This window comes from Theobroma cacao, chromosome 9 (genome assembly GCF_053813885.1).
Source record: "Theobroma cacao isolate CCN51 chromosome 9, ASM5381388v1, whole genome shotgun sequence".
NCBI classification, from domain to species: domain Eukaryota; kingdom Viridiplantae; phylum Streptophyta; class Magnoliopsida; order Malvales; family Malvaceae; genus Theobroma; species Theobroma cacao.
This window is the reverse complement of record NC_142647.1, coordinates 1,171,473-1,196,199: the sequence shown is the minus strand read 5'-3', so window position 1 is coordinate 1,196,199 and position 24,727 is coordinate 1,171,473. Positions and strand designations below refer to the sequence as shown.

General features: G+C 34.8%; 5 protein-coding genes across 9 annotated transcripts; 4 read left to right on the top strand and 1 right to left on the bottom strand.

Moving 5' to 3' along the window:
* The first annotated feature begins 330 nt into the window (after positions 1 to 330).
* SYTD (Calcium-dependent lipid-binding (CaLB domain) family protein) lies at positions 331 to 6,464 on the top strand. Its single transcript, XM_007011752.3, has 13 exons — positions 331 to 723; positions 901 to 1,005; positions 1,102 to 1,152; positions 1,251 to 1,371; positions 1,522 to 1,649; positions 2,165 to 2,266; positions 2,482 to 2,556; positions 3,093 to 3,172; positions 3,878 to 4,028; positions 4,104 to 4,334; positions 4,743 to 5,036; positions 5,228 to 5,341; positions 5,865 to 6,464. Exons 1-13 carry the CDS (start codon positions 619 to 621, stop codon positions 6,009 to 6,011), a joined length of 1,704 nt encoding a protein of 567 aa, XP_007011814.1. The 5' UTR covers positions 331 to 618; the 3' UTR covers positions 6,012 to 6,464.
* A 77-nt stretch (positions 6,465 to 6,541) lies between these two features.
* Positions 6,542 to 12,491, bottom strand: LOC18587762 (bifunctional purple acid phosphatase 26-like). Of its 5 annotated transcripts, XM_088810028.1 has the most exons (11): positions 12,382 to 12,458; positions 12,237 to 12,271; positions 11,538 to 11,782; positions 10,745 to 10,945; positions 10,364 to 10,475; positions 9,922 to 10,148; positions 9,346 to 9,484; positions 8,913 to 9,133; positions 7,532 to 7,653; positions 7,229 to 7,390; positions 6,542 to 7,028 (listed from the first exon to the last, which is right to left on the bottom strand). In XM_088810028.1, exons 3-11 carry the CDS (start codon positions 11,730 to 11,732, stop codon positions 6,959 to 6,961), a joined length of 1,449 nt encoding a protein of 482 aa, XP_088666154.1. In that variant the 5' UTR covers positions 11,733 to 11,782; positions 12,237 to 12,271; positions 12,382 to 12,458; the 3' UTR covers positions 6,542 to 6,958. The 5 variants fall into 5 exon arrangements, 4 of the variants coding, with proteins under 4 accessions (XP_088666154.1, XP_088666153.1, XP_007011812.3 ...); XR_016028427.1 differs by lacking the exon at positions 12,237 to 12,271 and having other exon boundaries at positions 7,532 to 7,591; positions 12,382 to 12,491; XM_088810027.1 differs by lacking the exon at positions 12,237 to 12,271 and having other exon boundaries at positions 12,382 to 12,491.
* A 1,016-nt stretch (positions 12,492 to 13,507) lies between these two features.
* Positions 13,508 to 15,081, top strand: LOC148760609 (uncharacterized). Its single transcript, XM_088809462.1, has one exon. It carries the CDS (start codon positions 13,757 to 13,759, stop codon positions 14,924 to 14,926), a length of 1,170 nt encoding a protein of 389 aa, XP_088665588.1. The 5' UTR covers positions 13,508 to 13,756; the 3' UTR covers positions 14,927 to 15,081.
* Positions 15,082 to 17,111: 2,030 nt separating this feature from the next.
* Positions 17,112 to 21,119, top strand: LOC18587760 (EamA-like transporter family). Its single transcript, XM_007011746.3, has 8 exons — positions 17,112 to 17,498; positions 18,300 to 18,689; positions 18,968 to 19,182; positions 19,869 to 19,939; positions 20,032 to 20,133; positions 20,283 to 20,400; positions 20,501 to 20,636; positions 20,727 to 21,119. The coding sequence occupies exons 1-8, from the start codon at positions 17,418 to 17,420 to the stop codon at positions 20,787 to 20,789; spliced, it is 1,176 nt and encodes a 391-aa protein (XP_007011808.2). The 5' UTR covers positions 17,112 to 17,417; the 3' UTR covers positions 20,790 to 21,119.
* Positions 21,120 to 21,506: 387 nt separating this feature from the next.
* On the top strand, positions 21,507 to 24,047 carry LOC18587759 (ER membrane protein complex subunit 7 homolog). The gene is made up of 7 exons (XM_007011744.3): positions 21,507 to 21,665; positions 21,931 to 21,977; positions 22,595 to 22,703; positions 22,902 to 22,965; positions 23,061 to 23,177; positions 23,271 to 23,379; positions 23,651 to 24,047. Exons 1-7 carry the CDS (start codon positions 21,586 to 21,588, stop codon positions 23,740 to 23,742), a joined length of 618 nt encoding a protein of 205 aa, XP_007011806.3. The 5' UTR covers positions 21,507 to 21,585; the 3' UTR covers positions 23,743 to 24,047.
* Positions 24,048 to 24,727: the final 680 nt, after the last annotated feature.

Here is a 24,727-nt window from a genome sequence, read left to right as displayed (position 1 = left end):
AAGGCACCTTAACATGTGAATTTGATGCAAAAATGGCCCTACCCTGTTTCTAGTTAATCGAATGAGTAATTGATTGTAATAGCATAAATTCAAGTCAAAATTTATTCGGATTTGACTCAATTTTTGTCACGTATATTCTGAATAAAGCCATTCAAATTTATTACTACAAGGCTTCAATAAAAAAGAAGAGGGAAAATATAATAAATATGGGGTATTCGAGGGGCTAATTGCAAAACAGAGCAACAGAAAGAAGTAAAACTCAAACATTGAGCAAGCAAATAGACACGAGAACAAGAAGAAAGGCAAAAGAAGAGAACAAATTGCTTTCTTCTTTCCAGATCAGAATAAGATCAATAAATTGATCTTCAAGTAATTGTTTAATCATTACTAAAAACTAAATCACACTCCTTTCCGTTCTTTCTCCACCGCAGCCAACTGCATCCTGATCCAAATCCTTCATTGTTTTTGGCTGTTCCTTCCTCTCTCACTGCTCCAACCAGGACAACTCTGTTTCTTACAATGCCATGGAAATGAAAATCCCAGAAAACCAATATATTTCTCCAGGATACATTATCTTATTTTCTGGGGTTGTTTGAAAATTTGATAGAATAACGGAAAATGTCTTTCTTTTTTGGTATGTTGGTTGGACTCACCATTGGCATTGGGTTGATCGTTGCTTTTGCTCGGTTTGAGAAAATCAGATCCTCTCGTCGATCTTTTCTGGTAATTCCCTTTCATGTAAATCAATATCCAGCTTTTTACCGTGGGTTTCTTTCATTTGAAAACGGACATTACATTTCGCATGTGTTCATGCACGTAATTTTTTTGTATGGTACATTTGGCTCTGAAGCAATCAGCTCTGTTATCGTACTCTCTGTTTTTGATGGTTCAATATGATAGGCAAAGACGGTTGCTTCATTTGCGAGGATGACAGTGCAGGATTCAAGAAAAATTCTACCTCCTCAGTTTTATCCACCTTGGGTTGTCTTTTCTCAGCACCAGAAGGTGAGTTATCCATCATAAATCCAAATTCTTTCCTTCTCTCTGTCTCATGTTCTTATCATCAAGTCTCTACTAATGTTGGTTTCTTTATAAATACAGTTGGTTTGGCTTAACCTGCAACTTAAAAAGATATGGCCATCTGTTGATCAGGTAAATTTTCTTTTTCAAAAAAAAATTTTCCCTCTTTACAACTTAAAGATATGTAGGGATAAGCGTTTTATGTTTTTCCCTTGGGTCTTATGGCATAGGCAGCATCAGAGCTAATAAGAGCGAGTGTTGAGCCAATTCTTGAACAATATACACCAGCTATCTTATCGTCTATGAAGTTTGCAAAGTTGACTCTTGGAACGGTAGCTCCACAATTTACAGGTTATTTCTTTCAATTACAACATTGTTTTATGTTTCTGTCAATGAATTGAGAATAGCTTTTGTGATTATTCTCTTAGTGAGACCAAAGATGCTGGTTTTATTTTATTTCCTGAAGTTTGAAATGTTGCCCAAATTGTCAATCCTCTTTAGGTGTTTCCATCATTGAGAATGAAAGTGGCGATGGAGGAATCACCATGGAGTTGGAACTGCAGTGGGATGGTAACCCAAATATTGTGCTTAATATTAACACCAGACTGGGTGTTGCCCTGCCTGTGCAGGTAATCCTTACTTACTGCTCATGCTCAAAAGTCTTTCTTGCTTGTTAAGTTATCATGTTGAATGTATTTGATAAAAACCCGTTCTGTCGGTTAAGAGTTAGCACAGTTGCACTACACCAACACTGTCAGAAAAACACTCATCAGTAGTTGACTTCTAGGAACCTTTGTTCGTTTCTTGGCACTTAACTGTTCCTGTCTCAATATAAACTGTGTTCTGTCAATCAAATTTGCAGCAATCAAACATGTTCATCAATATTTGGTTTTCCCACTTGTCATTAAACTCTAATAATTCTATATCTAGGCAACTATTCTGAGTGCTTGATATGTGTATGAAAAGGGGAGGGAATGTGCGTGATGATACTCGTCTGATAAGTGTATGTGTATGTTCTTTTCATTATCAAATGTGTCGAGCTTGTTGTATTCTTAGCTTTCACATTATGTATAAAAATCTTTCATATTATGTCCCTCATGTAAGGTACTCCTTATCATCTCCTGGTTTTAACTTGTTCGTCTAGGTAAAAAATATTGGCTTCACTGGGGTTTTCAGGTTAATCTTCAAACCACTTGTTGATCAGTTTCCTTGTTTTGGAGCTGTTTCCTATTCCTTGAGAGAAAAGGTTAGTAGCAATAGTCTTGTTAACACTATCAGCATCATATTTGATTAGATAGTTCTGCTCCTTTCACAACCGATGCAAAAACACAAGCTCAAAAGAGTAAGCTATGTTGTAGCAAATTAAATCTAATGCTATGAATCTGTAAATGAATATATCTAAAGGCAATTACTACTTTTTTATATCGATATCATGATTGCTTTGTATGATTTCTCCTACAGAAAGATCTTTCGTTTACACTTAAAGTTGTTGGAGGTGATATATCAACAATACCAGGGATTTCTGATGCTATTGAGGTGATTGTTTGCTTTTACAACATGCAGTGGTTTTATGCTTTTCTTCTTAGCTTTGATATATACAGTTGGAGGTCCCCTTGGCAAGTCTACAGCACCTTAGTGAATCTACCTCTTAAATTTTCTAAATTGATGGAGCAGCTCACAGCTCAGTATGTAAGGACAACATTTTTCAATAGAAAAGTTAATAAGAACAGAAAAGGTTCAATATCCAGATATAGAATTCAGCACATACTAAAAAGGAAAAACTGAAATCTTTATGTTGGAGTAGAAGGTCATTCATCTAGTTCGAGTTCTGAAAATGGAAAGTGAGGGTTATGTTTCTAGGTCAATAGGGGTGCTATCTGTCAACAATGAAGCGAACAATCATGTAGATTAGCAACCATTTTTGAGCCAGAATTTCATAAAAATATAATGGACAATATTTTGCATAGAGAAGTATTATTAGCATTGAATTTTGCCATTGATTCTTCAGCTTCTAATGTTTTAAATTATGATGAGATGCAGTTCTGATGAACTGGGCTTACAATTTGGTACAGGACACAATTCGGAATGCTATTGAAGATTCTATAACATGGCCCGTTCGAAAAATTGTTCCCATATTACCTGGGGATTACAGGTATGCTGAGTTTTCCATGTTCTTTCTACAATGAATTTACTGTTGATTTGTCTTTAGAAGATCATTATAAATGAAAATTCATGCACCGGATACAATTATTTACCAAGCAGAAGATACATATTTATCCTAATATGTGTGCTTAGTGTTTTAGAAAGTCACAGACTTCTCCTGGAGATTTAAGCACCTGCATCCATTGATGTTCAGTGATTTCCTTATTGTTGTTTTGCCTTGACAAAGCTGGTGAGCAAAAGAATAACTGAGAAAGTTCCAGAATTAAGACCTTAAATATTTGCTTTGATCAAAGTAAATCAGTACCATCTTGAACATCAGACTAAAAATTGAGAAGAATTGGCTCAACCTGTTATTCTGAAAATTGGGATTTTTATTTTGTTCTGGCTTAGATTCAGCTGATCACAATAGAATTAGGATGTATTTTTTATTTAGGTTGACCTGATCCTATTCCTAGCCAACTTTGACCTCTACTGTTGTTGAATTTATCTCTTGCCATTTCTTTTTATGCCTGAAGTGTTCACTGCATATGTTCCATCCATATAATTTAAGGACAGATAAGTTGGAATCTGATCTCCCAAACAATGCCCATTTATGTTTATAGAAAGCTATAATCTGAAGCACCTTTTCTTTTCCTTTTTGCTCTTCCTCCTGATGCAAATTAAGTAGATTGTCTGTTATTCTATCCTCTACCAGTTTTCTGGAGCTGAAACCTGTTGGAACATTAGATGTGAAGCTTGTGCAAGCCAAAGACCTAACAAATAAGGACATTGTTGGGAAATCTGATCCTTTTGCTGTCTTATTTATACGTCCACTTCGTGATAAAATGAAAACCAGTAAAACCATTGTAAGATACTTACCTTCTTCTACATATAATCTCTTTTTCCAGGATTCATGTTTAACTCTTATAGTTTTTCTTCAGAATAACCAATTGAATCCAGTTTGGAATGAGCACTTTGAGTTCATTGTAGAAGATGCATCAACTCAACACTTGACCATAAAAGTCTATGATGATGAAGGGGTTCAGGCTGCTGAATTGATTGGCTGTGCTCAAGTGGCTTTGAAGGACCTTGAGCCTGGTAAAGTGAAGGATATCTGGTTGAAACTGGTCAAGGATTTGGTGGTCCAGAGAGATACTAAATACAGGGGTCAGGTGGGGATCCCTTTTGAATTTCCTATTTGTTTTCTCTGTTACGATTGCAGCACTTACATGAGTGAAAACTAGATCGAGTTCACATTTTTTAATCTAGGGACAAGGTTTTTAAAGTTGCCTTGATCTTTAATGACAGGTTTAAGTCTATATAATGGAGTTAAAAGCAATTTCATTTATGGAATATTGTCACCATAATGCAGAAGAATGATAGCTGTAGCAAGCAATCTGCTGAATAAATATATTAATGTCATTATGAAGAGCTAGTGTGGTTTTGAATTTAATCTTCTAAAATAGTTCCCACTCATAACATTTCTTTCCTGCATTTGGCATGAAGTTCAATCTTTTACAAAATTGTAAACAACTTGAACTTTGTAATTACTTATAAGTTGCATGGTTTCTTCCCAACAGGTACACATTGAACTCCTATACTGTCCATTTGGCACAGAAAGCAGCTTTAAAAACCCATTTAACCCTGATTTCTCATTGACATCATTGGAGAAGGCCCTTAAAAATGTAACTGTTGAAGAGGCTGCTGACCTCAAAAGAACAATGACTCAGAGGAAAAGAGATGTCATTGTTAGAGGAGTACTATCAGTGACGGTTATAGCCGCTGAAAACTTGCCAGCAGTTGATTTTATGGGAAAGGCAGACCCTTTTGTTGTCCTCATAATGAAGAAAGCTGAAACAAAAGCCAAGACAAGGGTGAGATGCATTTTTCCCCTCTGAGAAGCCACATTTGGTTTCAGTTTTCTTATTTTCCGTTAGGTGGCTTTAGCATGTGAATGTTTCTACAACCCTCTTCATGAGCTTTGTAGGCTTTTCTTCAAGATTACTGCATGTGGTACTAAGGTTAACTATAGCAGGTCTCGAGAGCTTTACTTCTCTTTTCTCAGGTTGCTACTGAGACCTTGAATCCGGTTTGGAATCAGACATTCGACTTTGTTGTGGAGGATGCATTACATGAAATGTTAATTTTGGAAGTCTGGGACCATGACACCTTCAAGAAGGTAATTCTCACTTTGTCTTCACTATCTCTATCTCTTTTTTCTTCTGGCAGGCAAGTACCCATCAATTTATGCCCTCCTTCTTGAATTCCAATTTCACCTTAGAAAACTCAGTATACAATTATATACAAATAGCTTCATAATCTTCTATCAGGGAAACGTTTATATTTATACATGGTTGAAGCATTTGTATATATTCCGGTAACTTGTGCAGCCAGGCACCTTCTAATAGGTCAGCTGCAACTCAAACTGTTTGGCTTGGTCTTATTGCCTTAGGCGAAGCAATAAGAGTATTGTTCACCATTTGCAAAGGTGACAAAGTAGAGATTTTCAATGGTTGCTGGAATTTCTGTCCAATGATTGATCTTGGAAATATGAAATGTTGGTCACTTCTTGTTGCTACCATTTGGTGCTAACCAACTTGGTTTTGAAAGCTTCTTGAACTGTTGTAATCTGCAATTTGAGCTACATTGTTTTATTACAACCTTGTTAACCAGTCTTATACCATGCTGAGACAATCTTTCAGGACAAAATCGGGAGATGCATCATGACGCTGACTAGGGTCTTACTAGAAGGGGAACTTCAAGATGGATTTCTGTTAGATGGTGCTAAATCAGGAAAGCTTTTTCTCCATCTGAAGTGGAATCCACAGTTAGTATTCCGTGACGTTTAACTGCCAAGAGACAATGAAACAATTTTCAGACCAACACCCTTCGGATCTCCTCCCTAGCACTGATGAGGAGCAGAATAATTGTTTGCTAATCCGCAAGCTGTATAAACTAACATTTAAGGGAAAAGACATCGGGCTGCTGTTTTCTTCTTTGTAAATCATCATTATTTTTTCCTTTCTGTTAAAGCTACAAGTAATTTTGATGAAGAAAAAGGTATAGAGAAGAGACATGTGATTGCGGAAGAAGATGATTGAATGAAGAGATGTTAAAGATCATGTAAAGCTTTTAGTAAAAATTCTGATGATTGTAGATAAAGAAGAAACATGAATGGTTTTAACTTTCATAGTTACTGTCTCCAGACACAGCTTCCAATACTGAACCCTCCCTTTTCAACCATGAAATCTTGTGGAATCTTCAAAACCAATGATAATACCATGAACTTCTCAATTCAGAAACATGACAACTTTTGCATTTGCATACTCAGAAGAAGCAACTGGAGTGAATAACAACAATCATTGAGACACTTGTGAAATTTCATCAAAATGTAATCATTTCATTGTATTAATCACATCATCCTTTGCATGGTGTCATTACAAGACATTTGGTATAGCTACAAAGAACGTTTTACTTTTCGTAACAAATGATGTAAAAGATTTATATATTATTCTATGAATAACACAAAATTACCTAGACCAGAAACCCTATTGACTAATCATCAACCCGAAAAAGAATATGGTAATGCTCTGTAAGTTACAAAAAGTGTTTCCTAGGGCATTTGGACTGCATCTCTTTGCTTGAAATACAAGTCGAATCATGGCTCGTTATCGTATGATGCAGTGGTGAATTCTGCAATACTAGAAGAGATTCATTAAACCATCATGTGCATTGAGGAATATGGAGATGCCAAAAAATGGATTCAAGAATTGACAAAGCTTTTAACAAAATATTTTCAGAAATTAATTTCTCCTCTAGCCTTAAGATGATTCTTCTTGAGTTTCCTCCTCCGTAGATTGCTTGCCCTGTAAAGAAAAAACAAATTAACCTAGTTTGATTAAATTCAGCGCAAGTTAAGGCTGATTGATAAAGGAAAGATATGAGTTAAGATACTCCAGTAAGCAAGACATGCAAAAAATAAAAACAACTAAGGTGACTAAACACAACTAATGGAAACTTAATGTTGATTCCACGAGAAAGAGAAAAGCAGAAAGCTCATACTTACCAGTGTCGATTGAGGAATACTACAGAATCAGCAGGAACCTTTTGCCCATCATCATTTCGATGCCAGTGCAAGAATGCATGGGTTCGGTTCTTTATCTCCAATGTGGAATGACCATAACTGGCTTCACGGAATGCAGAATATTCTGGTTGTGGGTCCCAAAACCTAATGGTGAATTACAAATACCTAAGGACTTCAGCAAGGGGGTTAAGCATGCCAAAGAAATTTATCGGGCAACTTGATACTTTCAAATCATATTCCATTTCAACATAAGACTTTTATATTCAAATGTTGATGTCTGATTACCTTCCAGCAAGACCTTCCTGATTTCCTCCATCTCCGACTGTTACATACACTGGAGCTGATCTGTCAGGCACAGGATAGCGGTCACCACTTGATACATTATAACGGATATTTGAGATGCGATACTGCAAATCAATAACATCAGCCTTTTTAGATAACCTATATTTGTAACCAAAAATTGCTTTATGCTTGAAGACACAATAGAAAACAGCATTAACCATGAACACTAATAGGCTACCGAGACCTTAGGGGAACAATATGTTCTGATGTTGTCTCAAGGGAACACAGTTTCTAAAGAATTTCAGCAATCTAGTTCTCCAACTTTTATTTCCTCCCAACCATGGAACATAGAGTAGTGCATTGATGATGTCAAATTAGATATTTAGAAAAGAGAAATGAGGTTATTGCCACCATTTCTTTGTCAAGAAAAATTTTTGAGCATGGCTGATTGGATGTTAAAGCTTTTAGGAAGATATAATTAAGCGGAGAAACAGGAGAAACATTATACAGGGTCAGAGGAAAAGTGATTCTTCAGCGATTATAGACCACAGTGTGGTTAATTTTTCAAATTACTCATTCTTGGATTGGCTTATGGTCATTATTCTGACCTACCATCTTTTCTTTTTCTAGATTTCAGTTTCCCTTGTTTAACCAAGAGTATTATGATCAGTGGTAGATGTAGAAATCCAAGAGGGACTGTGCCTGCCCCTGTTTTATGATCTTGAAAGGCTAGACTGCAAGAGGAGGCTAGTTATGTAATTTTTGATGATAACAAAACATTCTTCAGTCTTTAAGTCTAACTATGTTACTTAAGTGTGCAAGAAAGAGCTTAAATTCATTAATATATTCCATCCCCCCTTTTTTGATGGTGACATAACACCTCTAAATTTAAGAGTGTAATGTCATTAAAACTATGTTAAGTAATTAGACATTTCAAAAGCACATGCATGGGAGTTTTTAACATGAATAAATTAAGTGCAAAACTCATTCAAGCAATTTTGATCATTTTTGTCATTTCAAAACTATAATCAATTTAAAGCTAATAAAGCTAACAAGTTAGGCGTTCAACCCATGATTGCAATGACCAATGCAATGTTAAGGGAGATGGCTATGGATTTTGATAAAAAAAATAGCACAGTCCATGAAGATATCATGTAGAGTGAATAATGATTGATTAGTAAGCTAATTTGACTCATGAGACTTTTTTCTAAAGTATGAGGATTCAACAAATTTTGGGTAAAGGTGGTATCAAGAGCAACAATTCTTATCTTATGGGTACATCACTTGTATTAGTCACCTCTAAATTACTCATGCTAATCAATTTCATGGTCTACTCCTCACCCCAGTGAGAACAAGCAACAATAAAAGGGAAGAATGTACATACTGATCTTTCATAGGCATGGACGTGGCCAGCAAAGATGAAATCAACTCTGTAACGAACAAACCAGCGCTCAAAGACAACTCGTATGCTTTCACCCTCCATAAAGTGAGCTTGGTTACTATTGTAGATGGGGACATGCATGACAATGATAAGCCAGGGCGTCTTCTTTCTATCCACTCTTTTTAGTTCATCTCGTAGCCACTGCCATTGGGGTGTGTATTTCACTGGTCAAAGAAAAATGGAGAAAATTTCAGATTGAATAAGAAACATCAATGGTGATTTTCATAACTATTTCCTAAATAAGCTGCAATTGATTTAACATCAATTGTACAGAAGTTTAAAACTAAACAAGACAATCATAGATGAAAACTTTATCAGTGATTTAAATTGTTAAGTGGAATAGCTCCAGCAAAACCGTGTTAAAAGGATGTATTACCATGTGGAGAATAGCTGGATAGGACAATTATATGAGCTGATGCTCGTCGGATGGCATACCAGAGAGGATTATTGCTTCTGGATGCCAAATAAGGTGTACTGTATCTATGTAGGTATGATTTAAATGGAATAACTTCTCCCTGGAAAAAATGCACAGGCGTGAAAAAGAAAAAAGATGAAGATAAGCTATGATCTAGTTATCTTCCATCTATGTAGCTTTCTTACCCAAAAGGAAAAAGAAAACTTTCATTAGCTGCATTAATGTAGGAGATATTATTAGAAAGAAAGAAACGAGCTCCATACTTCAAAAAGGTATCTTTTATATTTATTTCAGAAGTAAGTGCATAAAATACATTGGTTTTAATGAGTATACATATAAGATTATAAAGTCAGAAAAGGAAACAATTATTATGACTCGTATATCAGGAACGGACTGAGGAGGGAATATCCGAATTCAGAATACGTGAAAAGTATTAATGCCACGTATAATTGAATATACATTAAAGTAAAAGAGTTCAAATGAAAGGAAAGAGATGTATATAGATAAGAAATTCAAGATGCAGAACTCAAGCATTACCACATCTGGCATGTATTCTATCTCATGATTCCCAGCTGACCAAATCCATGGTTGATAAGCAGCGCTTCTCTCAATAAAGCGACCCCATGAATCCCATCGAATACCAACATCATTGTATTGATATCTATCAGCATAAGAGAGATCACCAACAAATAAGACAGTCTGTCCTCCACTCTGCATGTAATGCTCCAGAGTGGAAAGAGAATTATATGTTTGACCCAAATCACCTATAATATACAAAACCAATTTACGATGAGGAAATTCGGGAAAAAGAGCTTTTTGCAATTAAGGAATCTGTTTTTGTAGCTAGTCTATTTTGTTTGGGAGTCTCAAAAGAATCCATTTGGAAAACAAATATGAATAATCATATACTATTTCCATTTGAACACGAAAAACAAGATTATTCATTATTATGTAGATAAATATTCTAGTAACATCTTACCGATAATTCCAAATGTAAAAGGAGAATCTGGGTCAATCTTTGGAGGTGTTTGAAACCAAAACTCTCGAGAAGAAGCACCTACTCCAATCTTGTAATAGTACTTGGTCTCATACTAAAAGAAGAGAAACTTAGTGGTCTTAGCATAAATTGTAACATCAATTGAATTTATATAAAGATTGAATAGAACTATCAGTACCAACTTCAAAACATGAAATATGATACTCATCATCTGGATGTTAGATTCATTTCATAAGCACAGTGCAGCAGATCCAGTTTGAGGTAGAAATGTTTGATGATTGTTCAAGTATTCGTGCTTTATGCTAGAGTCCTCTAGTTTGACATTCATGTTATAGATAACATCATATGTTTTTTGATGCTTACCTCTAGACCGTCAACAAGACAGTGATGAATATAGCCAGATTTATAGTTGTAAAAGGTGTAATTTGTCACTGTGCCATCTGCACTAAGGTCATATTTCTTCTCTGATGTGCCATATTGGACTTTGGAAGGCCCTGGTTCATCAGCTGTAACCCACGAGATTATTACAGCCTTTCCATCATAGTCACCTTGAGTAATATGCAGCTACATCAATAAATATAATGAAGTTAAAATACCTGCTTGGTGAAGCTGATCACTGCAGCTGTAGTTACATACATACTAAAAGTATTATAGATGGCCTAAACTCTACAGCTCCAAATATCATCACTGATAAAGACACTCTTAAAGAGTATTCTTTTCAATGCACATCAAGAAAACTGTACTCTTTTAAGAATGTCTTTTGTATAGAATTTAAAACAAAGCCATTGTGTTTTTCATATTGATAAAATCTCATTATTCATCATAACCATCCCTTTCAGCCTCATTCATACAAACAACAAGTGTGAAAAACCAACATGTTGATTGGATCAGTAGGAAGCCAACTTGGATGTAGATGGCCAATTGGCCATCAGTGGTTTGCATCATCATTTAATCCCAATTGTGAAAAAAGAAACATGTTGGTTGGAATCATATCAACAAACTCTTTGCAAATAACACTTACCCTAGTCTCTTTAAATAACTAAAGTATTTCTTTTCTTGCATCACAGTTAAGTTTTCCCTTCTCTGTAATCGTTCACATTTTTGTAATTTGAAGTAAATTGCTACAACGGTGGGATTAGAAATGGTGAAAACTTACTTGCTGTGGAGCATTGTAACCAGTAGGAATAGCAAATACTTTGTTGTCAAGAGGAATATCAAAAGATTGCCACTGAGAGCGAGTAAAAGTACTTGTAATTCCCGCGCTTCCTCTTTTCACCAAGTCTAGGATAAGAAACAATGTGAGTAAAAGTTGGAAAAATGTGAACTGCACACCGGAGGCCATCAGCACCATTGTTCTGTGTTCATGAATCAAGCTCTGAAGCAACTCCAATTAGTTCAAATCTGAGAAGAAAATAGAATCAATCAAACACAAGAAAAAATCTATAATTCAAAAATTAAAAACAGAACAAGAAGAATAAATGAGTTGCCTGTGATCTATCAACTTTATCACATCTTCTGCAATGCAGGTGCCTAGTAAGCAAATCACTTGTCATCTAAACCACATTTATCAGAAATGGGGAACAAAAAAAAATCAGGGAAAATTCAAAATATTTGAGAACAGAGTTCATATTGATACTTATTTTCTTTCCCTATATTCTCACAGCAATCAAAATCGAACATCAAGATCAAGCAGCAAAGTCGGTGAAACTCGAACCCGATGCCATACTTTGTTGAAACCGTATCTATTAAACTGACCCAGATTTTCAAACGAAAGATCCAACGAGAATTTACAAGAACAAATCGAATTTGACAAGGAAACAAAAAACCATTTGTCTAAACGAGCAAAAGAGCTTACTTCCTCAACAAAGAGAGAGAATCACGAATGAAAGGCTGAAGAATGAAAATGTCAGTAAAGAAAACAACTAGAACCCCGAATACAAGTCGGAACTTTGATTTTACATGTAAAGACAAAGAGTAAAAGTCTAGAGAGAGAAAGTTACCTCTAAGAAAAATGTTGCAAAGAGAGATAGAGAGAGAGAGAGAGAGAGAGATGGGGAGGCGGGGGGAAATGAAATCTGTCAGGAGGTCGTTGACGGTTTGTCAAGGTTTGCTATTTCTTTTTTTTTTAATATTTAAAAATGCTTATATAAATAGGGAAGCGTAAGATAGCAGGGAGTGACGTTTTCTAGCGTAAGTTAGAAGACAGCGTTGTCGTTGTGCTGTTATGTCACAGTGAGTCGGTGACTCTTTGACTCGACCAAGAATTTGGATAGATCCAATTAATTATACTCTTTAGAATTCATTTGAAATCGAAATAATCCATTGTAATTGATTAATTCAGTTTAATTATTTTAATTTAGATCTTAAATTAATTAAGAATATAGATTTTTTTTAATTTATTCGGCCGATTTTTATATTTAAAATTTACAATAGAATCTATTGAACAAATTAACTATATATTAATATATTTTAATATTTTGAATAATAATAATATCTCTTTATATTTATTTTATCTTGATTAAAACGTGTAAATGAGTACTTTTACTTAATCTTGATTTAAAGTCCAAATCAGAAAATTTTCGACCCTTCTTTAACTTTCAAACAAAGAATTAAAAAATAATAAAATTATCAAATTTATTACATCAAATACTATATAACAAGCATATCAATAAATAATAATTTAATCTTTAATTATAATATAACTATATATAAAATTATTTTTGAGAGGAATTATTAATTCACATGTGACGAGTTATTTACTTGTCACGTGACCAGTCAATGGTCTCTTTTGACGATAATTTTTTTTAATTTTATAATTTATATGTATATTTTTAAAATGAATATTTATATTATAATATGAATATTTTTATATGTAATTAAAGTGACATGTCTAATTCTTTTGGACCGACAAAAAAATGCTATTAATTATATCTAAGTATTAGTATTTTTATTTTAAATTATATATATGTATACGTAAATGTATGAATATGTATTTAATTCCAAATACATTAGTATTGAGAGGAATGGAAAAATAATTGGCGACCCCACAGCCACGAATTTGTAAGTTTGGTCCCAACCAGTAATTCACGGACATCAAATTGGATTGGAAGTGTCGTTTATTGATGGCTAAGAAATTGGATGGAAATTGTGAAAATGTTGTAGGAACAGGAGGAAAATTCTGCTATCTGTTCATACTTCCCTGGGGTTTTTGCTTCTGCCCTACATGAAAACACTTTTGAAGGTTTGGTTGTAACTGTTTGTTTGGACTGGTAGTTGGGATTTAAAGTTCTCTGAGTTTGGCTCTGATCTCTGGCCTCTGTCCCTCCCTCCCTAAACCACATGTACTAAGCTTCGAATCTACGCAGTGTTCCAGCAATGGATCAAACACCAAACCAAGACGATCGACAGTTATTCACACTGCTGAAATCCCTTCAAAGAGCTTCAAAAGATCTACAGAAAAACCCCATCTTTGCAACAAAGAAAACCCAATCCACCATTGAACCTTTCTTAGACCTTGAAAAGAGCGAAAACACTGTTTTTGCAAACGACCCTAATCTTTTCAAGCTCTCCCAGCTACTTTTGAACCTCAAAACCCTGCTTGAAAAGGTTCAAAAGTATCAGGGTTATAGCCTGCCATGCATCCTCAGACGCCAAATCATCAACTACAAGATTTACCAAGTTGCTTGTGCAATGGAGACTGAAATCCAAGCCTATATTGATCGAGAAAACGTTCAGAACCTTGTGGAAACACTTGAAGATTCAGATGATGAGGATGAAAAAGTGAAGGTTTTGATTGAGTTTGAGAAGCGTTTGTCACAAGGTTTTGATCTTTATTTTCAAGATTTGATTTTGAAAGCCAGAGTATTCCTGACTCTTGAACTGTTACTCTGTGACTCTTCATGTTCGATAAGAATTCAAGATCAGGTAGCACTTGCAATAGCCGCATTGGTTAGATTCAATAAAGATGTGTTTGTAGGATTGGTGCTAATGGGTCCAACGGTTAGAGCTTTGATATCAATGTCATCTTGTTGTTCTATTCGAGTTCTTTCTTTGCTAGTCAAGTTTATTAGAATTCCTCTGGTTGATGAACTAGAAGCATACAGAGAAATCCCAAGAATTATAAGCCTCTTAAGTTCAGAAAACGTGTCAATCCAAGTCGCAGCCATAGATTGCATACTTGGAATCGCATATTATGGGAGAAGAGAAGCAATTGAAGCAATGCTTGGAGCAGGGTTAATTGAGAAGCTTGTTGAGTTGCAGAGACTGGAAAATCATGGCAATGGGAATGAAAACAGAACAACTAATGAAGAAGGTGCAAAATCAGAAACAAAAATAGAAAGTGATGAGGAAGATTACGCGGGGAATTCTCCATTTGAAAATTGTGTTGCAAGGTTTGCAGTGCAATTAGAAGCAGGAGAAGTGCTAAGTAACAAGGAGAGAAGGGAATTTAAGATAGAAATCTTGAGGAGAGTCAGAGAAGCCTCTGTTTCTGAGGCAGAGTCTGTTATTATTGTTGCAGAGGTGTTGTGGGGTTCCTCATCTTGAATTAAATTATTTGATCTGGTGTAATGTCATAAAATATTTGACCCAGGATCCCCTGATTTTCACTGAAGGGGAAACCCCATCTTAGAAATACATATTGTAATCCATTTATTTAGTTGGAATGCAGATTTCAGGATACAGGGGATAGTGATTTTTAACCCTGAGAGCACAATTTTGTAGCCTGGAAAAACAGGAAAAAGTTTCACAACCATGAATTTACTCATGAATATACCTTCCAGCATTTGCCTGGAATGAAAAGAATTTCGATTTTTGTTTTTCTTGTGCAATGGGATTTTGTTAAAGAGTAATTTAGACCCTTTTTTCTTTATGATTTCACGTGGTTTCCTAAGTTTTCATCAATCCTAATTCCTTCTGGTGGGCATAACTCATGACCCGATTATACGGGTCAGGTCTTACAGATTCAGCCGACACCTTAAAAACCAGATGACTTTGACTTTCTCAACGGGCAAAGCAAGCTGATCCGTGTCAGTAGTAGGACAGTTGACTCCTCCAGGACACAATTTTTCTAGTCTAATGATTAATTCATCACAAATTGTTAAAATCATGATAGACAATCAGCAAAAATGAAAAATGCCTATCAATGGGTTATTCATGTAATTTAATGTGATCGAGAATCAAACATGTGTAATCATTGTGTTAATCCTGTTAAGATGGTCCATTACCCATGTATACCGACAACATTATCTGCTTTTTGGATAATTTTGTCTTAATGTGAACAAGGGATTAAACTCTTATAATAATGGTGTTAATCATTTCAAAAATTGTCCATTAACAAAGCCTAATGGAAACATTGTCTGTTTTCTGGACAACTTCTGCATTCCGTTTTTATTCATATTTGTTACCTTATTGGGTCGACTCATGGAATATGATGGATGGAGGAAACCAGGTTGCATAAAATCCAGAAAAATAGGAATTTTCAAGAGGAGTTCCTTTTGCAAATTTGGTAGAAACCAACCAAAAGAAATTAAAGACAAATTGCAACTTGCATCCTGGAAAAAGCTATAGCACACCTACCAATACCATATATCTACTGCCATTTGGTAACCACATTGGAGCAGATTCTCCCCCTTGATGTCATAATACCAACCATGAAAACATGCTTAGTGCCAACCTTCTCATCATCAACCAAATAATTCCCTAATGATTTATCCCAAAAACCAAAAAAACAGAGCAAAGCAACCCTAGATTTGGCTAAGGAACACATCCTTGAAGTGCTGTTCTGTCATACACTTCTCCAAATGCTTAATTTACATTGGTTTAGGTCAATTCATGATTGACCCTGCAAAGTTTTCAGTGTTCAAATCGTGTTTTGTAATAGTAGATGATGTTAACATGTGCAGATAAGAAAAATCAATTCCTTCCAAATTGAATTCCAGAGTGACATTGAGAGGCAAATATTGCATTAGTAAATAACATTAATTCATTAATTTCAGCATTGAAGGCATGACAGAGAAATTAATTAAAGACATGACAAAGAAATAGGAAGAAAGGTAGTAATAGATTAATTAGGAAAGGCATTGATGCTCCAGCCTTAACTTTCTCAAATTTACATGAGAATAAATTGGATCCCATCCCATGAATTTAAGATTTCCTCATATAGTACTAGTTAATACTATACTTTTTTTTTAACTTTTTATTTTTTGTAAAAAAATGTTATTTAACTCTTAAATTAATTATTATAAATCAAATCGGGTTTAATACATTATGTAATGTAGTAATAGTAGTGGTCCCTTTGCTTTTTTTTTTAATTTTTAATTTCTTAAGATATTTAAAAATAAATTTTTATATATTTATATTTTTATTTTTGATTACAAATCTCAACGCAAGTTGTATTATATTAAAACAAGATTTTCTCATATTATAATTATTTTTATGATTTTTTTTATCTTTTTATATAAAAAAGTATTGAATATTTATTTTGTAGAAAAGTTTCTAAATTTTAATAGTAAAATATATTAAAATTTTAATTTTGTGAAAATAAAACAAGAATAAAGATTTAAAAATGAGAAAATAAAATTTATTTTACAATTTTTTTATGCTGAGGTGTTAAGTGAAAGGAACAAAGGCCAATAATGAGAGACACGTAGGAGAGAGGAAGAGAGTGGTGGCAGAAAGCAATTAAACTGAGTCAAATTATTAATAACCAAAAAAAAAGGAAAATTTTCTCGAAATCCTTCCCTCTCTTTCTTAACAAGATCTTTTGGCTTTTTATTAATTTGCAAAGAATCCTCCTCCCACCTCTCGGCTACTTACCAGCCGCCCCACGATTCTCTCTCTCTCTCTCTCTTTCTCTTTGCCTTTCTCTTTTTTTTTCTGAAGCTTCAACATTGAATCCTACGCCATCTTGGATCGTACATTAACGTGTCGGTGGCAGGTCAAAAGCCATAAAGACCTGCTTAGAAGATCTGGTTGAAACAGTTAGATCTTTGGAATCCCTGTGGTTTTTCTGAATCTGGGTCTTGTCTGATTTCTAATGGGTTGGAGGTATAAGGCTGGCTTGTTCTTGATAGGTACGGTTGTTGTTATATGGGTGACCTCTGCAGAAGTAACCCAGGTTAGTTTCCGAGTTCCCATATTTTTTATTAAAGGTTCTTTGGATTCCATTTGTTAAGTTTAATTAATATATCCAGAAATATGCATTTGTGCACGTTCTTGACCAATTAATTCATTTTGTAGTTCTGTATTGGTTTGGGATGCTGCAATTGACATATCGTGAATAATTGAACGTTTTAGTTTTTTTTTTTGGCAAAATATTCTTTGGGGAAATGAGGAGAATGGAGAGCAACATGCTTCTTGGAGGTCTTACTTGTTCTACAATTTAATTCATTATATGTTTGCATATTCATCATTAAACGGGAGCAGGAACTTATATATAGCAAAGTATGGGCTTTCTGGGTTATTTAATTTTTGAATAGTGGAATAGGTTTTTAAATAGTTGTCAGGAAAGAATAGCATTTGATCTTATTTCACGTGGTCAATTGTTCCAAGCTCATCCATGCAGCATTCAAGTGATATTTGCAATGATCGTTGTCACTTATGCTACTTTATGTCCTTTAATCCTGTAAAGGTTCAGGTCTTTTTAGCTGAATATGCTGTCTGATGTATCAAAATGAAGAAGGCATGCATTTATAATATCTGTTGCGATTCTGAGGATCTTCATGTAGGTGTCATTGTACGTATGTATCCCATGAAGGTTGTTCATACTTCCGCATAGGTTGATTAGAAATAACTATTTTTGGTTATTGTTTGTTTTCTCTTTCAAACTCAGAAGTCTTACATATTGTCATAATTCTACAATGCATTACAATATTTTGAAGCTAGTTTGAATTCAAACTAATTGATATCTTGTCCACAGGATATCTTTACTGACTATAAGCAGCCATTTGCGGTTACATATCTTGGAGCTTCGCTTATGGTAATTTACCTTCCAATAGCGTTTATTAAGGATTGGCTATGTAACTTGCTAAGACGTCGTTCTTCGAAAACTGTTAAAGAGGTAGAAAGTATAGATGTCTCATCTATTGAGCTTGGTTCTCCTCTAAGGCACAAAATATATGAAATGGAACCTCAAGTGACTTTGGCTAGGAAAGACAGTGACGCAGATCTTTCACCTCACATAGAGGGAAGGCCATTGGTTCCCAAAAACAAAGATGAAGTGCACTTTCTGAAACAAGACAAAGAGCTTACCACGAGGGAGATTGCTACCTTTGGATTTTATATTGCTCCTATCTGGTTTGTAACAGAGGTAATTAGTGATTGCGAAGCATTTTTAGGATTTGGCTTTTCTTTTCACATTATTTTGTTCTGTTAAAGTTTTAGCCTCAAATTTGTGCATTGAATATGCAAACCTTTTTGGTTTGTCACTTCGTAAATAAAGCAAAGGATTCTCCCTCAAAAGGGTAGTTTTTGCATTGATAAAATAGTTTTTCTGGGAAATATTTTTCACATTTTTGGATATTGAATCATTTTTCTATGCAAAGGAACTTAAAAGAGTTATTGCTAATGCTTTTTGGTTGTTTGCAGTATTTATCAAATGCTGCTCTTGCACGTACAAGTGTGGCAAGTACAACGGTGCTGTCCTCAACTTCAGGACTTTTTACTCTTTTTATTGGTGCTTTTCTGGGCCAAGATTCATTAAATGTAGCAAAGGTTGTTGCAGTCTTTGTCAGCATGGCTGGTGTTGCGATGACCACTCTGGGAAAAACTTGGGCTGCTGATGATTCAATAGGTTCTTCATCGTAAGTTCATTTTATCTTGAATGTCTCAGCATGTATATTCTTGGCATGCTTATATTCTTGGCATGCTTTTCAGGCAGGACTGTGTTGCCTTTATAGAACTCTATGCAATAAGTATAGAAATATACATGAATGTATCTAGACATTTATGTTTGTACACTTTTGATTTATAGTTGGTATTGCTGCTTACATGCAAGTAATAGTGCTGCCAAAGCCACAATAGTTCAAAGAAGAGGGTTAGTGGTTTATACACTTCCTCCACAATCCTTTTTACAAGTTCCAGGAGTACCTTAAAGCATTTCAGGTTAATATTATGATTTTCTGCTACATTTTTATGGCTTGTGGTAAAGAAAAGCTCAGTGATGAATTGCTTTCTTTTATCATTCAGCTCTTTCCTGCCAGCTTTCATAAGCTGCAGGACTTTTACTATTACTATATCAAAAGTGATAATTAAGTTCTAACCCACAGAAGATCTCTTCATTTGGCCAACAAATCACATGGCCTAAAAGCATTTCCATACTGTAATTAAGCATTTTCACATGATACTTCCATTTGGCTATAACTATATCATGCATGCAGTTATGTTCTTACGTATTTCATCAGATATGTTGTTAGTGTTAGGTTTTTTCCTGCTAGCTTGCTCTTTGTAATATATGTTTTGGACATTGACAGTTGATGTTTGTGTTTAGCAATGGGAAACGCTCTCTTGTTGGTGATCTTTTTGGCCTCCTCTCAGCCATGTCATATGGGCTATTTACAGGTTTGGTTGATTCTCTTATTTGATTTATTTATCTGTTCTACAATTTTTTGCCAAATTGTCATCTTGTCTTCCATTTTTCAATTATGTTGCAGTGCTGCTTAAAAAGTTTGCAGGTGAGGAAGGAGAAAGGGTTGATGTTCAAAAGTTATTTGGATACATAGGACTGTTTACACTTGTAGCGCTTTGGTGGCTTGGTAAGAGTCGTTTGAGAATCAATATTCTTATGAATAAGTCATTGAAGTTGGTATCTAAATTCTTGTTACAAGCCATTGACTCTTGACTGAAGAGTACAGCTGGACGTTTAATTAGCAAACTAATTGTTTCTTTAAAACCATTGTTTCAGTTTGGCCATTGACAGCCTTGGGAATAGAACCCAAATTCACAATTCCACACTCTGCTAAATTGGATGAAGTAGTCCTCGCAAATGGCTTCGTTGGAAGTGTCCTCTCCGATTATTTTTGGTATGCATCCTTTTCCCAAGTACTTCATTCACCTACCCTCTATATTTTCCTCGTTTCACGTATTCTTAACCTTTCTCCAAATTTCCTCTCTTCTCCCTAGGGCATTATGTGTTGTATGGACAACTCCTCTGGTAGCCACATTGGGCATGTCACTTACCATCCCTCTTGCAATGGTGGCTGACATGGTCATTCATGGCCGTCACTACTCTGCAATTTACATTCTGGGCTCAGCTCAGGTAATTCAACTGTCCGAATAAATGTGGTTTATTAGATATTGCGTGACACCGGGTTTAATCTCTTTTACATTTTTCTATGGTGCACTGCAGGTGTTTGGTGGATTTGTAATAGCTAATTGTTCAGACTGGTTCTCAAGAAAGCTGGGATTGTAGCATTTGTGGGAATCATATTAGCTTAATTAGATCATCTTCATTCTTTGTCAGGAGCCATTATCTCCACCATATTTGTTGTATAAACTTCCTTCAAGCTATCGTTTGTTGGGGGAAAAGGATGAAAGCAATGTTCTACCATAATCAATCTTGTAAATGGAAATTCTTGTCTTTTCTTTTGTATTTTTTGTTTTGTTTTTGTTTTTTTTTTTTTTTGCCTAGCTTGTTGAGGAAAAAGAAGAAATCCTCATTGTGTCTTGATTCATGGTTTGTTTTGGCATTGAGCCTTTAATTGTAAGATATTCTCTTTAATCAAAAGATTTATTTTTTGTCTCCCTATTTTTTTTTTACCTTTGGATCTTACCGAAGTGTCTCCTCAACACTCATAAAAGAAATTGTTAGGCAAATCAGTAAAATAGTAAATATAGTAACAATTTATAATAACCTATGAAAAATAATTTCATTTTAAATATAAAGTGGTAAAAATAATTGTAATTTAAATTTTAATTATTTAAATAAGAAGTCACTCTCACTAAATAAAATTTTATTTCCAAAAAATACTACAAAAAGGATTTTTTTTTGGGAAGAAAGTAAAATGAAAATTCGTCTCTGCTGATTCTGGACAAGCCCAAATCATGGCCCAGTTCCAACTCAAGATGAAGGGTCCAGATTTATTCATCGGCCCAACTGAGCAGGCTCTAAATAATAAAATTCTACGAATCTCCAAAAGCTGGGAAAGCCGGGGGCTGTTTCTTTCTTAGTTTTCATCTACTGTCGAAGCTCTCAAATCTCAGCTGCCATGGCGTCGATCCCCCGATTCGAACCGGTTACGTTATTGCTTTTCATGCTTCTTTCTACGGCACTCACGATTTCATCCGGGTAGGAGTTTTAATCTGCACTGCCTTCTCTCCTTTTACTAATTCTAATTTTCTGTTTGATTGCTGAAAAGGTAAAGTTGTTTTAATTCTTTTGAACTTTAGATTTCTTGACTAGGAATTGAATTTAGCGACTTTATCACCATTAGATAGCTGGTTCAGTTGAGCTTAGTAAAAGTATATCGTTTTTAAATTACTTTCCTCTCTCGTAAATGGATCTTTTATTTGGTTTTAGCTTCATCACTCGTTTGTTTATCTGTTTTTGGCAGTTCTGGCGATGGGTTCACCATCAATGGTCGAGTGAGGATCCCCCAAGGTATTATCCCCTTTTTTTTTTTTTAATTTGACTAATTTGTACTGATTTTATGCAAAATTATATAATTATATAATGATTTTGGCTGTTTTCGATCTTTGTTACATTCTAATATGTTGTTTTACTGTGATAATGCTTGTCTCAGTTTTAGAATATATGCATAAAGTTCTGATTTGCTATTTGTAAATCAATGGTGATTTATTATGCAACTTTGCAGAAGCCTTTGTATAGGTAACGTAGATGTTTGTGAATTTTTGATAGGACTATTCGAGTAAGACTTACATCAAAATTCTTATTGTTCCATGTTATTTTTTGTCCCTTCAATGTTACTAAGACTTAGGCTATATATTTTTTAGGTCATTAGTCAATAGATGTAGTTAATGCAAGATGGAACTATATCTCATTCTAGGTTTTGGTAAAAGATGCAATTTGTCGGATAGAACCTTTTGACCTTAGTGCAGATGATATATTTGAAAGGTAGATATTTGTTAGTCCTTCTTCAACGTGATGTTATTGTAGTCTCCAATGTAGCATGAATCAATACAACCACATTGTTTGTATCTCTCTATGTATCTGTTTATTTTAATTTTCCACAGACGATTGATGACTTTATTTGGCAGGTCTGGGTACAAAAGGGTTTGCTTTGCCTGGAAAAATATCAAATGTCAAAGTTATACTCAATGGTGGCCAAAATGTTACTTTTCTGAGACCTGATGGATATTTTTCATTGTATCCTAATATTTTATCAATTCTAACGCATAGCTCTGTTTGAAAATTCATATCTTTTAGTTTATACTTTTTCTTTCTTTATCCTGTCAATGCTGTTTTTCTGTAAGTAGATAATGACATACACTGATACTGTATCCAATGAATGGTAGTAAACCTTTCCTCAGGAGTATTATGATTCCTTAATATAAATGCCAAAAGTCATAATGTGCCAGCAGGGACTCATTTGATTGAAGTGGCTGCAATAGGCTATTTCTTTTCTCCAGTAAGATTTTTATTTCTTGCCTGAGTCTCGCGACTTTTGATCAAGTTATTGTGGTGTTTTTTCCTTTAACAATAATTTCTTTGAAACTTGCTTAGGTTAGAGTTGATGTTAGTGCTAGAAACCCAGGCAAGGTACAGGCAGCATTGACAGAGAACAGGAGGGGTCTTAGTGAATTGGTTTTAGAGCCATTGAGAGAAGAACAATATTATGAGGTTGAGGAACCTTTTGCTATTTATGTTTATGTTCCTTCTGTTCTTAGTTGTTATTTATTCTTTGCCTCATATTTATATCCTACTTTGTTGCAGATTAGAGAACCTTTCTCCATAATGTCCGTTGTGAAAAGCCCAATGGGTCTCATGGTGGGATTTATGCTGGTTGTGGTGTTTTTAATGCCCAAATTAGTGGAAAACATGGGTAAAGTACTCTATTACTAGTTCATAACTTGGTAGATTTCTTGAAGTTTGGACTCATGATAGATTTATATGACTTGACTTTGGTCGAGAGTAGCAAGTCGATTTATTACTTGCCTGCATAATGTTTGATTTTTCTTGTTTTAACTAAATTCTTCTATGTTCTTGGGCATATGCTTCTATCCCACCCTCTCTTAACATGAGATGGAAAAAGAAAAATGAAAGCTAGTAATTATACTTTGACTAATTTTATCAACCTATTCTGTTGGCAACAGATCCTGAAGAAATGAGGAGAGCACAAGAAGAAATGAGAAACCAAGGGGTTCCCTCTTTGGCTAGCTTGTTACCGGGAGGCGGTAGGAGTTAAGTATTTGAGATGGAACCATGAGCTTTATGTTCAGCATTCGGAAGGAGAGGTCCAAACAATGTCGTCAGAGGGCTCCATTCTGTTAAGCTGGATGATCTTCTACACTAATGCCCATTGCTTTGCTGCTGAAAGAATGGATACCCTTCCACTCCTTGGGGCATCTCAGAAGATTATATAGTTTTACCTTGTAGAACACATTCGGGGATTTAACTTCTGTTAACATCTATTCATTCTGATGCTCTGATGTCGAAAAGAAGTCTATTAATTTTGCTATAGACCATCATGATTTTTGTTTGCTTGAAGAATGGGTAATTCTCATGGTTTGCCCTGTTGAAGCCTTTCCGACGGCATGAAACTTTTAAAGCCAATGAACTGTTTCGTAACTAAAGATTGCATGTGGGCTGCATTAAGGCATATATCTCCTTTTGCACCTAAAGTTCTAAACACCGAAGCATTCTCAAAAGTTACTAATGCTTCTCAAAAGTTACAATCAGTAATTACAATCAGTAATTATTCGAGTATTTGATTTAATGATATATATATATTTTTATTTTTTAATAGATTTTTTTGTTTTGATATTGAACAATGATAATTAGCATATCTTTTTTAATTACGTTCAATAATAAATGATAATTCTTTTTACTCTCAAATCCTGGATTCCGTCAATAGATGGTAATTAGTAACTTTTATGGGATGAGGAATTACCTTTCCGGAATTGGTAATCTTGAGGTTACAGTTCTACATACCATAACTGGACACCAGCCGGCTCATTTTCTTGAAAGGGTTGCCAAATTTCACATGAGATTCCATGTACAGAAATTGACCAAATTCATTTGAAAATAATTAAGGCAAAGTTGTACCTAAGTGGGCCTAGCCCGTAAGACTCAGTTTACCGGGCTCCTCCATCTCGAAGTAACCGCTCTGCAACCAGATCTCTCTCTCTTCTTTTCTTCAAAATTTCAGTTCAAATTTTCGTCTGTTTCTG